General features: G+C 36.7%; 1 protein-coding gene across 11 annotated transcripts in view; it reads left to right on the top strand.

The window, feature by feature from the left end:
• CCDC171 (coiled-coil domain containing 171) overlaps positions 1–14,114 on the top strand; it is a 316,174-nt gene that overhangs the window by 137,724 nt on the left and 164,336 nt on the right. For all 11 annotated transcript variants that reach the window (XR_003523902.1, XM_027616885.1, XM_027616882.1 and 8 more), the window contains 2 exons: positions 11,946–12,450; positions 13,488–13,604. Coding sequence is in view for 10 of the 11 variants with exons in the window: in XM_027616885.1 (XP_027472686.1) it covers positions 11,946–12,450; positions 13,488–13,604 (622 nt within the window). In the remaining variant the exon portion in view is untranslated. The remainder of the gene's footprint in view (positions 1–11,945; positions 12,451–13,487; positions 13,605–14,114) is intronic.

The raw sequence follows: 14,114 nt of genomic DNA, 5'->3' as shown, positions 1-14,114 counted from the left end.
TTTAGTGATCACAAATTCTTTTAGTTTCTGTTTGTCTTGGCATCTTTTTGAGGATTTTGAATGACATCCTCACTGGATACAATATTCTTGGCTGCATATTTTTCCCATTTAGCTCCCTGAATATACCATGCAAGTCCTTTCTGGCCTGCCAGGTCTGTGCAGATAGGTCTGCTGCCAGTCTGATGTTTCTACCCTTATAGGTTATGGACCTCTTGTTCCGAATTGCTTTCAGGATTTTCTCTTGGTCTCTGAGATTTGCAAGATTCACTATGATATGTTGGGGTGTTGACCTATTTTTATTGATTTTAACGGGGGTTCTCTGTGCTTCCTGGACTTGAATGCCTGTTTCCTTCCCCAGATTAGGGAAGTTCTCCCCTATAATTTGCTCTAATATACCTTCTGGCCCTCTCTCTTTCTCTCTCTTTCCTCTTATCTGGGATTCCAATTATTCTAACATTGTTTCCCTTTATGGTATCACTTATCTCTGGAATTCTCCCCTCATGATCCAGTAGTTGTTCATCTCTCTTTTCTTCAGCTTCTTTATTCTCCATCATTGGTCTTCTGTATCACTAATTCTTTCTTCTGCCTCATTTATCCTAGCAGTTAGAGCCTCCATTTTTTTGATTGCACCTCATTAATAGCCTTTTTGATTTCGACTTGGTTAGATTTTAGTTCTTTTATTTCTCCAGAAAGGGCTTCTCTAGTGTCTGCTATGCTTTTTTCAAGCCCAGCTAATGTCTTTATAATTGTTATTCTGAACTCTAGTTCTAATATCTTACTTATATCCATACTGATTAGGTCCCTGGCAGTCAGTACTGCCTCTTGTTCTCTTTTTTGAGCTGAGTTTTTCCATCTTGTCATTCTGTCCAGAGAAGGATAGATGAATGAGAGAACAAAATACTAAAATGGCAACAACAACCCCAGAGAAATATACACTAAACAAATCAGAAGAGCCCTAAAACAAAAAACAAAAACAAAAATTAAAACAAAAGAGAATATAATCAGACAGGTGAACAGAACCGAGTAATACGCTGGATCCTGTGCGTATTTTGGTCTGTTAGAAATAAAAACTTTATATATATATATATATATATATATATATATATATATATATATATAAAATTAAATACATCAAAAGAATAGAATGTAATTGTAAAGATGAAAATTTGAAAAGACTTTAATAAAAAAAAAAAGGAGAAGAAGAAGAAAAAAAGAGAGAATATGATCAGACAAGTGAAGAGAACAGAGCCATACTCTAGATTCTTGGTGTATTTTGGTCTGTTGGAAGAACCTGCATCCCAAAATTGTAAAGAAAGAAAAACTTACGCTCCTCCTGGGATCTGCTGATTGTTGGGTCCCTGCTGAAGAGCAGTGGCCCGACTATTCTGCAGTTCACGGTTTATGGCAACCCCGAGCTGAGAGCCCACTCCTCGGCTCTGTCTTTGCAGCCTGCTTCCCACTCTGATACCTGGGAGCTCTGCTGCACTCAGGCACCCCCAGTCTTCCTGTGACCTCAAGGATTCTGAGACCACACTGTCCCACCTAGAGTTCTGCCCTGCTTCACCACATGAGCACCTTTCCGGCAGGGATGTTCCTCACTGGAGCAGACTTCTAAAAGTTCTGATTTTGTGCTCTGCTTCTTCTTCTTCTTTTTTAAAGATTTTATTTATTTTTTGACACAGAAAGAGAGACAGCGAGAGAGGGAACACAAGCAGGGGGAGTGGGGGAAGGAGAAGCAGGCTTCCCACTGAGCAGGGAGCCCCATGCGGGGCTTGATCTCAGTACCCTGAGATCATGACCTGAGCCGAAGGCAGATGCTTAACTGACAGAGCCACCCAGGTGCCCCTTGTGCTCTGCTTCTATATCACTTTTTGGTAGCTGGCTGAGGGAGGCTCCCTACCCTCGTGGTTTATTTTCCCATATATCCCCTGGATTCACTTCTCCGCACACCTCCTACCTTGCAGAAAGTAGTTGTTTTTCTTTCTTTCTTTCTTTCTTTCTTTCTTTCTTTCTTTCTTTCTTTCTTTCTTTCTTTCTTTCTTTCTTTCTTTCTTTCTTTTTCTTTCTTTCTTTCTCTCTCTCTCTCTTTCCTTCCTTCCTTCCTTCCTTCCTTCCTTCCTTCCTTCCTTCCTTCCTTCCTTCCTTCCTTCCTTCTTTCTTTCTTTCTTTCTTTCTTTCTTTCTTTCTTTCTTTCTTTCTTTCTTTCTTTCTTTCTCTCTCTCTCTCTCTTTCCTTCCTTCCTTCCTTCCTTCCTTCCTTCTTTCTTTCTTTCTTTCTTTCTTTCTCTTTCTTTCTTTCTTTCTTTCTTTCTTTCTTTCTTTCTTTCTTTCTTTCTCTCTCTCTCTCTCTCTCTCTCTCTCTTTCCTTCCTTCCTTCCTTCCTTCTTTCTTTCTTTCTTTCTTTCTTTCTTTCTTTCTTTCTTTCTTTCTTTCTTTCTTTCTTTCTTTCTTTCTTTCTCTTTCTTTCTTTCTTTCTTTCTTTCTTTCTTTCTTTCTTTCTTTCTTTCTTTCTTTCTTTCTTTCTTTTCTTTCTTTTTAAAGATTTTATTTATTTATTTGACAGAGAGAGACACAGCGAGAGAGGGAACACAAGCAGGGGGAGTGGGAGAGGGAGGAGCAGGCTTCCCACTGAGCAGGGAGCCCAATGTAGGGCTCGATCTCAGGACCCTGGGATCATGACCTGAGCTGAAGGCAGATGCTTAACTAACTGAGCCACCCAGGTGCCGCAAGTAGTTGCTTTTCTATGTGTAGAGTTGCAGCTATTCCTTTCTTAGATCTCCAGTTGAGTACACAGGTGTTCAGAATGATTTAATAGCTATCTTACTGGATTCCTGGGGCCAGACAAAAAAAACTAAGGTGTCCTACTCCTCTGCCATCTTGGACTCCTCCCCCAACTCACTTTTATTCTAAATATGCAGGAAGGCATAGCAGTTCATTTTCCTAACTAAAAGGGAATCAATGATCACAAATGGTAGTGTTTTAAGAGAGTCTCTCACTGAAGACTTTCCTGAAGAACATGTGACACCCTAGGCTTTGATCCATGGGTATGCAGTTTGAAAGTATCATTTTCATTATTCCTAAAGTACATTAATAATATATATTGTCATATTGTCTATATTATTTATATACATATTTGAATTTTTGTAAAATGTAATTGAATAGATAGCAGCAATTCATTTGGGTTTTATAGTTGGTAAATTGCTATTATAATGCATATTATGGGATGTATAAATTTTATTTTAGGAAATTTTATTATGATTAATTCTATATTTCTTTTTTCCCCCAGAGCTGCAATGCAAATAACATTATTTTCATTTTATATTACTTAATGTATTTTCAAAAATTATATTGATAAGAACATAAAGAAGAAAAATCCACAATTGTTGCATAGGATTGTAGGTTGTAGAGGATGTTTGGTGTTAGATGAGCATGGCTATTACAAGAGGCCATCTGCTGGAAAATAAATGACTTATCTATAGAGCCCTGTGTTTAATGTTTGGTTATTGTAAAGAAATGGCTAGTAAAAGGTTAAATAAAAAACAATTTTTGATTCAAATTGTTTTTATCTGAAAAAACGTAGGAGAGTTATTTGCAAGATTTTTGAATGTGTAAGCTTTAAAACAATTAGTGAGAATGCTATTAGATAAATGATACTTGTAGAACAGGGAGCTTGGTTTTAGTATCACAGCATGTTTTTAGCATTAGGTAAAATGTGCTGGCCATGTGGTTGGGTAACTCTTAAATTTAAATACTTTGGAGCCATCATGTAAATACATCTCAAACATGTATGCCTACTGAAGCACCTGGGCAGAGTGCCACATTAATTCTCTTATTAACTTTGCTTTTGTTAATTATTTATGTTCTTTTATCTTTTCTATCTGAAAAAATGGAATTCCTGGAATAAGAACTCCCTTAATAGAAGTAAAGATTTTTGCCTGTTAGTTGTATGGTTAACCTTCATGTAATATTTATTGTAAACACTTTAGGTTTATTTGACATCTTAGTAAAATCAAGTGAGTTGAGAATGGAGAATAAAAATCAAAGAAATTCAGGTTCATTATAATATATTGCATTTTATTTCTCTTGTATGACAGTATTAAGAGTACATTTGGCAAGAACGGATTAGTGTTATTAGATGTTGAAACTTTTTTTCTTTTTAATTGGATTCCAAAAATATTCCAAGCTTAGCTTGTTTATATGATTGGAGGTGATATGTATACATGGCTGCCTGGAATGATGACAGGGAGTTAGTTTGACACAATCCTGTGCACACCATGCATTGATGGACTCTGAGTTGGTGTGAAGTCCTTTGCTTCTGAAATAATTGCTTTAGAATATTTTTTTTTTTAGTAAGGCTGTCAATTGAATTGCACAATGCTCAATAGATTTTTCAGTGCTTTTTTTTATAACTTTGTGCATCTCCTCTTACTCAAGCCCCACAACAACCATGTGAGATAGGTCATTTAGGCATCATTTTTATTTTACAAACGAGGAAACCAAGGTTCAGAGAACTGATACCAGTTGTTTGTGTAGCAAGAAAGTTCTAGAATTGGGATTAGAATAGAGGTAACAGATGTAAAATGGTCAGCCCCTTGCTTGGCATTTAGAAATTGCAAAGTGAACGTTATGTGCTGTTTTAATACATTTTCATCATCCTGATCTTCCAGGCCTTTTTGCATTATGCTACAACACCATTTCTTTTAGAAATATATGCTGTTTTTGTATATCAAATAATACCTGAAAATGGGTCTAGTGACAGTTCAGTTTCATATTTCTTGAGCTTGCATTTCCAAGTGATTCTTGATTAATGGTTAAATGTGATAATGTATGAAAAACCAGTGACACACTGTCAGCCACCCACAGATGCTAGTTCCCTTATCTCTTATTTCTCTCAGACTTTTTTTCCCAGAGACTGAATTTTTAGTATATTCTATTGCAAAATTGCTATTGGTAAGAATATCAAGACACCTATTATATAATGTATTTAATATTAATAAAAATATACTTTTTATGTTATATACCAGATATATAGGGCACTGTGTTCCATGCTGTGGTATTAACAAAGCGATATAGTCTTAGTTCTTTCCTCAAAAACTGTCAACTTTAGTTGGGAGGTCATCCCTTAAACACACGAGAAATTAAATAATATAGGGTTTATCACAACAACTTTGTGTAATTAATTCCCAAGAGGATGCTATGAACTTAGAAAAGGAGGTATCAATATTTGAAGTTTTTGTAGAGGAGACTGGAGCCAACCTGGGCGCTCTTGCCAGGGTCTGAAAACCCACAAGGAAGGGAGACCTGAGGTGGGTCAGAATTGAGAGGTGGTGCTGACTTATCAACAATCTGACGTTGTATCTTTTAATTTTGCCTATGTTGACACCTTTATTCTCAGTCTAAGGATAAGGAGAACTCTGTCCTTTTGAAGGTTTTGCTTATCCAAAGGGCACTTTATAATTTTTACTGCTTTAGAAACAAGAATAACCAGAGGCACAGACCATTTGGGCACATAATATTTTTTGCCATGCTAGACTTACAAAATAAAGATAGTTTTTTTAAGTTAAGTAAATAATCAGTACGGGATTTGAATATATATATGAAGGTCAGATAGTGGAATTTCTAGGTCATATGATAACTCCACATTTAACTTTTTGAGGAGCTTCCAAACTGTTTTCAAAAGCTGCTGCATCATTTTAACATCTTCACCAGCAAGGTGTGAGGCTTCCACTTTCTTCACAACATGTGCTTTGTTTTTAACAGAGAAGTATTTACATCATAAGATAAGCAGGTGAATTTATTATATTTTAAAATATTACCATTGCATAAAAAGACAAGGTATGCAGCTTATAAAAATAAGACATTTTTAAATGAAGTCCTTTGATGTCTATGTATCATTGAATGTCCAGTTTGCATTTTGTCTTTTGCCAACATAAAGAATAAGAACTCAGGAAGCAAAAGTGATAAAAAAGAATTTTACTCTCTAGGGAAGTGTCTAATTTCTGGCCCAGAGTCTCATAGTTCATGGAGCACTGTAAGGCGTCCCACGGAGCCTGTGTATTTCAGGAAGTAAGTGCTTGATTCATTAGGCAAAGAGGGTATCTGCCCCCCCACCCCCATTCATTTTGGATGCACTTTGAATTTATCAGACAGTAGAGGAAAGCTAGTGAAATTATATAGTATTTTTGATATGCCAAAGAAATCTGTATAAAAGATATCCATACTGTATTTTCTTTTTCTTTTTTTTTTTTAGTTCTTCAAGATAAAAGTGTTGTTTTGGAGGAATTTGCAAATGTTATTTTTGAAATTAAACACACCAAGGAGCAGGTTATTTCAGTACTAGGAATGCTTTTGTCCCATTTGAAGGCGATGTTCCTTATGTTTGCTTTAAAAATATTGGCCTTCAATCTCCTTGGGTAAAGAACAGGATTTTTTTTTTAAAGGGAAAAATTGCTCTTATTGCTGTTTCCAGTGTTACCATCAAACAAGCTTTGTTCTTCAAGAATAATTCACTATAAATAATACAGTACCTCTGAAGGTCCCTGTGGAATATCAGAATTAATTTTAAAACAATTCTGACATGTTGATAAGTTCCAAATTATATTTGGAAATTATATCTTTTTCTCGATTATATTTTTCTTCTCCTTATATTTGTAAAGCTTTTTATCCATTTGGTATACATTCAGTATCTATTAGCAAAAAACTGTGCTTAGCACCAAGGAACATCTTATAAAGGATTATTTAATTTTTTCAATATTTACTAAATACCTACAGGGCATAGAACACTGTGACAGGCACTACAGTAAATACTTCCTGGCTTCTAGGAACTAGCACTCTTTTGTATTGGAGGGAGAATAGATATACACACATGAAATAAGTAAGTAGCAGTGTAGGAATTAAATGTCTGAGTGATACAAGTTCAGAGAAGGTCAAGGTCAGTGTGAGTAAGGATTATAGTGAAAGGTGTCATGGAGTAGATAGACCCTGAAATGGGCTCTGAAGATTGTTAGGATTTAAATAGTGTTAGGGGAGTTGGAAGGCCAAGGACCTGGGGGTGCTAGAGAACATGGCTAAATTGTGAGAAAGAGGGGTGAGTCTCATGTCTGGATCGTAAAGGAGCAGACCATTCTCTCCTTTTTCATCAGGTTGAGGATCCCAGGAGAAGGTGAAATCTTTGCAGCATGAGGCATGTGGGGGTGTTGTGACTTCAGGAGAGAACCTTGGTTCAGTAAAGACAGAGGTTAAACAATAGGATTTGACTGACCTAATGTGACAGTAACATCGAAGTGGGCATGAGTAGCTGAGGGTGAAGAGCTCGAACTAGCATGGGTAGCTGTGGAGATGGATCAGGGTATATTTTGCAGGTAAACCCAACTGTATTTGCGGATGGCTTTGATTTGGAATGTAGAGGATAGGGGGAAAGGAGGTATTAAGACTGACTAGGGCGCCTGGGTGGCTCAGTTGGTTAAGCGACTGCCTTCGGCTCAGGTCATGATCCTGGAGTCCCAGGATCAAGTCCTGCATCGAGCTCCCTGCTCAGCAGGGAGTCTGCTTCTCCCTCTGACCTTCTTCCCTCTCATGCTCTCTCTCTACCATTCTCTCTCTCTCTCAATGAATAAATAAAAAAAAATCTTTAAAAAAAAAGACTGACTAGAAAGTTTTTGGTTTGAACACTTGGGTGGATGTTGGGTACCATTTATTGATAGAAAGAGGATTATTATGGATATGTTTAGGAAGCAAATCAATAGTACTGGACTGGTTACTTTAGCTTGAGAGGGCTTTGGGGTAGCTAAGTGGAGAGGCCTATGGGGCAGTTAGATCTGTGATTCTGGATCTCAGTGGAGACAGTGGAGATGCAGAAATGTAATTGTTAAGAAATGAACAAAACTGTCATTAAGTACTAATGTTATTGAGGTTTTTGTGTTGTTAATATTTGTTAATAAGAGCATTAAAAATTTAAATATTTAACTTCATTATTCCTAAATCTTTAATTCACCCTGCTAATTAATTCTAGTCATCTAGTTCAATATTGGTCTGATTGTTTTTTTTAAAAGATTTACATATTTATTTCAGAGAGAGAGAGAGAGAGAGAGAGAGAGAGTGTGCAGGGGGAGGGGCAGAGGTAGAGGGAGAGAGAAACTCAGGCTGACTTCCCGCTGAGCACAGAGCCCATGGGACTTGATCTCAAGACCCTGAGATCATGACCTGAGCCAAAACCAAGAGTTGGACGCTTAACTGACTGCACCACCCAGGCACCCCTTGGTCTGGTTTATATTTAAAAAAATAACAATTGATACCTGGTATCTTGATTATAATTACTTAAACCAAGAATGACAGAGGACAGCAGAGTTATTAGATAATTAAATAGTATTTAGAGATTATTTATTTTTACTTTTAAATTTATTTTTTAAAGGATATATACACCCTTTTGTTTATTTTTTTATTAGTTTCAGAGGTAGAATTTAGAGATTATTTTTATTTATAAACAAACTTCATATGTATTCTTAGTCCTGTTGTTAGTTCTAGCAATCTGTGAATGGCATCTCTTTCTTACAATACAAATCATAGGAATCTCATGAAATCATCCGTAGTGGTAGTAATTAATAGTAATCAGCACTTTTAAATGTATAAATCATTACAAGTGATCAAAACTTGGGGGTCATAGAATGACATGAGGATCTTCAAAAGTTGCTTCTTTTATATTACCACTGCTTCTACCAGGCAGTTGAAAATGAAAACTGGCTGTGGAAGTCCGGAATCCCAATTCTGTTTTTAAAACATTACAGCTGGTTCCTGGTTTTCTCTTCATCGAGAGAAATGGGGTGTTTTGGGTAGTGTATTTCAGATTTTTATCCATTTCTCACCACATTTTGATTACTCTCTCATCCTCATCCCAGGACTGCCAGTTTCTGGTTGCCATTCTAAAATGCTGTCAGCTTCAACCTGAGGCCCTAAAGTGGGCCAGCTGTATACGGTAGAAGAGTTTGAGGTCTATCATGTGCTAAAATTAACTAAATCTTTTCCAGAATGGGCTTGCTTTACTTCCAGCTCTCTTTCCTTTTTTTTTTTAATTTTTAAATTTTTATTTTGTTTATTTTTAAAATTTTAATTCCAGTAGTTCACATACTTTCAGCTCTCTTTCAACAACCCATTTGATTTTGACCAATGATTTCACATTTTATTTTGAAATATTTAAAATATTGTTAGCAAATATATCTCATCACCATTTTTTGTTGTTGTTCAAAAAGAGTATTTTTTGTTGAAAACACACTTCTGCCTGAGACTTTGAGAACTGTGAATGTGTACATAGGTAGCCACCTGGAATCAGGTGAGGTTAATTTTTATGTCTCCTACCTAGCTATGGCCAGTATGCCTCTTTTATCTTGGATTTCCTAGAATTTTCCTGTTTTCCCCTCTAATTGAACTAATGGAATTGATTGTAGAGAAAATACGGAGTTAACTGTTATAATTTCTATTTGCTTGTCTCATTCCATCCCTACTCCCTGCAACTCTACTGCTACCCTTGGCAGTCTTTATTAGGATTTCTGATTCTCCCACCCATTAACTAAAGCAGAGCAACTTCCAGGATCTTATGGGTACTCATGGCTTTCCAGATAGTTTAAATTCCGTAGCTTAACCATCTCTTACCTACCTACTTGTCAATTTTCCACCATTCTCCTCTTCTCTTCAGGCGTTCTGAATTGTTTGTGCTTCCTTAGAATAATTATCCTGTTTCTGGCTCTTCTTCTTCCACACACTGGTCTTCCTGCCTTCTTTAGCCACAATTCAGGTCAGTTTTCCCTTTTCTTAAAGGTTGCTTCCCTTAAAAGTGTGTCTCACATCTGCTTCCAAGCAGTCTACTTGGTTAGAGCTTCTCAGAGTTTCTTGCTTCTTTCAGCTGCTCCCAGTGGGACACCACTTCCTTTACAAGTGTCCTTGTATGGAGCTCTGGGACACAGTCCCGGTGATGAAATCCTGCTACCACAGCTTGGCCAGTGGTGGAGATGCGGTTGGGGCAAGCCACAGTTCCTTTATTTCCTGGTTCCTTTGTTTTTCACACTACCATCATAGATACGGCTGGGTCAGACTTTAGAGAAGAGTTGGATTAAATAAAGGGAATTATAATGTAGAAACATTTAAAACCATGGCTAAAATACAGTTTTTCCCCTGCCCAAGGGAAAGCATCCAGGAAGTTGAATGATATAAGCCACTCTCCTTCAGAGAGTGGCTTCTTGTTGACTTCCTTTACTCATTCGTACTCAGGACTGTACCTCCGAGGGCTTTTTTCTATTCACTGTGCACCTTTTGGGAATCTCATCCCCTAGCCATGGGGTTGGATTTGGCCCAAGAGCTATTTTTCTCAGCAGTATATTTCTACAAGTTTGAATTTGTTTGGCTACCGCATATCAACATTGTCCACGGTAGGCTTTGACATCAAATCTTGAGGAGTAGGCAAGAGTTTGTATTATTTTCTCCAACTCTGATCATTAAATTCTTATAGGATAGCTATGATTAACTTCCTTATCAGGTTTTTTTGTTAATTCTTTCTATTATATACCCCACTACCTTTGTCATATCCCTCCAAAAGCCTGTCAATATCATTTTGCGCAAACTCCCTTTTGTGTACCTCTGGCAATCTGGCAGAGTTTTATCATAGCATTGTGCCACAATAATTGATTTGCTTGTCTGTTTTTCTAGCACATGGAATTTAGTGAGTAATCAGTAAATGTGTATTGAATGATAAATGAATCAGTAAAGGAAATTGGGATCTGTTATCTTCTGAAATTTACTCTACCCCAGCAGTTCCTTAATGATTAGGCATAAGATTTCATAGAGAACTAGTTTATTTTCTAGCAATTAAAATATGTTGTCTGCCATTGAAATTTCTTTGTGTTTCAAAATTGTTTTGGATTGCAAGTCCCTTGATGAGGGAAAAAGGATCAGAGAACTGCTGAGGCCCAGCTTACAGTTAGTTATTTCTTCCCACTGCTGGATCTGTACTTTGTTCAGTGTTCTGTCTTGGGAAGGTAAGAAAGAGCTGATATGAGAGAGTTTGTCCTGAGAATCAGTTTGTCCTCATCCAGTAAATGGCAGTCAAGTGCTATTTGTTGTATTTTTTTCTTTTTTCTTTAAGATTTTATTTATTTATTTGACAGAGAGAGAGAGACAGTGAGAGCAGGAACACAAGCAGGGGGAGTGGGAGAGGGAGAAGCAGGCTTCCCACTGAGCAGGGAGCCCGATATGAGACTCGATCCCAGGACCCTGGGATCATGACCTGAGCCAAAGGCAGATGCTTAACGACTGAGCCACCCAGGCGCCCTGTTGTATTTTTTTCTTAAAGAGTTTATTTATTTATTTGAGAGAGAGAGAGTGCACATGGTGGGGGGGAGGGGCAAAGAGAGAGGGAGAGAAGCAGTCTCCCGGCTCAGCAGGAAGCCCAACACAGGGCTCGATCCCAGGACCCTGAGATCATGACCTGAGCCGAAGATAGACGCTTAACTGACTAAGCCACCCAGGCGCCCCTATGTTGTATCATTGACTTAACCCTTTGCTTATTCTGGCAAAATGTAAAGTCTTTTTACATATAGGAAAACTTCTATTGGTGTTATAATTTCTGTTTAAAAGCAGGAAATAAAAGTTAGTGAGGAATGGAAGAAGAGAAATTTTCCTTTCTAAATGTGTGCATTTATGTATATAAGTGTACAGGAAATTCATGAAGTACTTTTTAAATTTACATGTTCGATTTTATGTGAAGCTTCTATGTAAGAGGATTTAAAAATCAGTGCGCACATTTAGAGCTAAGCCGTTTGGCTCACTGTTGCTCTGTCATACGTATTTTTGGATATTTAGAACATGGCTCTCTTGAAGAAGTTGTCAGCAAAAGTTTGTTTTCTTTTCTAGAAGTAATAAGATGACTACGTTTTAAATATTTTATTTGACTTCTTACAGAAATTTCAAGAAATTGCTGAAAAAAATATGGAAAAATTGAATCGTATTGAGAGGTCACATGAACAGTTGGTTCTTGAAAATTCACGCTTCAAAAACATGTTATCACAGACTCAAAGGGAACAAACATCCTTGCTGGCAGCCTGTGCATTGATGGTTGGTGCCTTATATCCTCTCTACAGCCGATCATGTGCCTTATCTACACAGAGAGATTTTCTCCAGGAGCAGGTCAACACCTTTGAGTTGTTCAAACTGGAAGTTAGAACTCTAGCCCAGGCTTTGTCAAGTGTAGACGAAAAGAAGCAAGAGGAAGCCAAGATGAAGAAAAAACCATTCAAAGGATTGATACGTGTATTCCGGAAAGGTGTTATTGCAATTTTGGCAGCAAATAGGCTCAAGATTTTGGGCCAATCATGTGCCTCTCTTTTTACCTGGATGGAAAGTTTCAAAGAAGGTATAGGCATGTTAGTGTGTACAGGAGAGCCCAAAGACAAGCATAAATTTCCAAGTAAGATCATTTATGCTTTTTAAAATCTAAGTTGAAAACATACAATGTGACTGTGTTTAGCTATTACGTAAAAACTTAAACAAAATCATTTAATATGTCAAATCATGTAACACAGTCCCATGTGTATATAGATATGTATGTGTGTATGGGTAAATGTATATTTATTCATAAATTGGTTTTGATTTTTTGTTATGACTATTAAAATTTAAAGAAAGTGGCAAATATAATTTCAAGTTTGTCTAGCTTTATTATATATATATATTTTTTTAGCTTTAATATATTCGAATGCTCTTTTCACAGTAAAGTGGAGAGTTTATATAGTGATTTTTCAATTAAGTCAATCCAGAAACTCTGCCCTATTTAAAATTAATTACCGGTATAATTTATTTTCACTTTCTATGAATCATTATAAAATGATCAGAGTTAAACGTCTATTGAGGAATTGAATGAAAATGAGACAAATGTAAATGTTCCAGTTAACTTTTTTAAAAATACTTGACTATTCTGGGGAAACAATGATTTCAATTTTTAACTTTTTAAAAATCAAGCTATTAAGTAATATAAGCAGAACTAAAGAAAAATTTTCTTCTCTCTTTTTTTTTGAGAGAGAGAGAGAGAGCGAGTGAGAGAGTGCATGAGCAGGGGTAGGGTAGGTGGGGAGGGACAGAGGGAGAGGGAGAGGGAGAGAATCTTAAGCAGGCTCCATGCCCAACGTGGAGTCCGACATGAGGTGCAATTTCACAATCCTGAGATCATGACCTGAACCGAAGTCAAGGGTCAGATGCTTAACTGACTGAGCCACCCAGGTGCCCCATCCTCTCTCTCTCTCTCTCTCTTATTTTTGACTTCACCTAATTCATATAATATATAAATAAATTCTCAGTCAAATCTAACATTTCTTGTAGACTTTTCCATACTAGGCAAAGTTCTGTCTACAAGTTTTGATCTATTTTAATAGCCAAACGTTGCTATGAATTTTAAACATGGATTTTAAATGTTTGTAGCATTGCAAGATGGATTTCTTTCTTTTTTTGCAGAGCATCAGAAGGAGCAGTTACGTTGTTTGCAAGCGCTCAGTTGGCTTACCAGTTCTGACCTCCTAGCCGCAATAATCACCTCTATGGCTGAGTTACAGGAAGTCATTGGTAAAACAGGTACGATTCCCTCCTCTAGGTCCTTGCAAAATACACTTACACATAAATCCTAATAAACCGTCTAGGAAGAAAATGTATTTCTTTTCATCTTTCTTTTATTCAGGTACAGAGAAATGATTAAATCCCTAATGATGTAGAGAATTAATATAAATTTTGGTGGGTAATTTTGTCTTAATTTATGGGGAAATTAAATGACATTTCTTGTGAATGTATCCACCTTATTTTTTCCCTTTGTGATCTGATTTTCCCATGGAAATCTCATTAGCTTTTTTATTAAGTAATACTGGTAATGTTCTTGCAAATGTTTTAGTCTTTCTTAATTTCTGTTTCTAGCTATACATTTTAGAAGTTTGAGTAATAACAGAACCAGTAGAAAACTTCTCTCGTTTGGTGATATGTTTTTATTTTTCTGAACTGATTTTAAATAGGGTTAATTTGAATAGTCAGTTTCTTTCCACCAGCCATGGAACCACCTATAATCAGTGATTTCCAAAGGTCTAAAATTTTTTT

The sequence above is a fragment of the Zalophus californianus genome, chromosome 13 (assembly GCF_009762305.2).
Source record: "Zalophus californianus isolate mZalCal1 chromosome 13, mZalCal1.pri.v2, whole genome shotgun sequence".
NCBI classification, from domain to species: Eukaryota; Metazoa; Chordata; class Mammalia; order Carnivora; family Otariidae; genus Zalophus; species Zalophus californianus.
The sequence above is the reverse complement of the archived record's forward strand: the minus strand, read 5'-3'. Positions and strand labels throughout refer to the sequence as shown.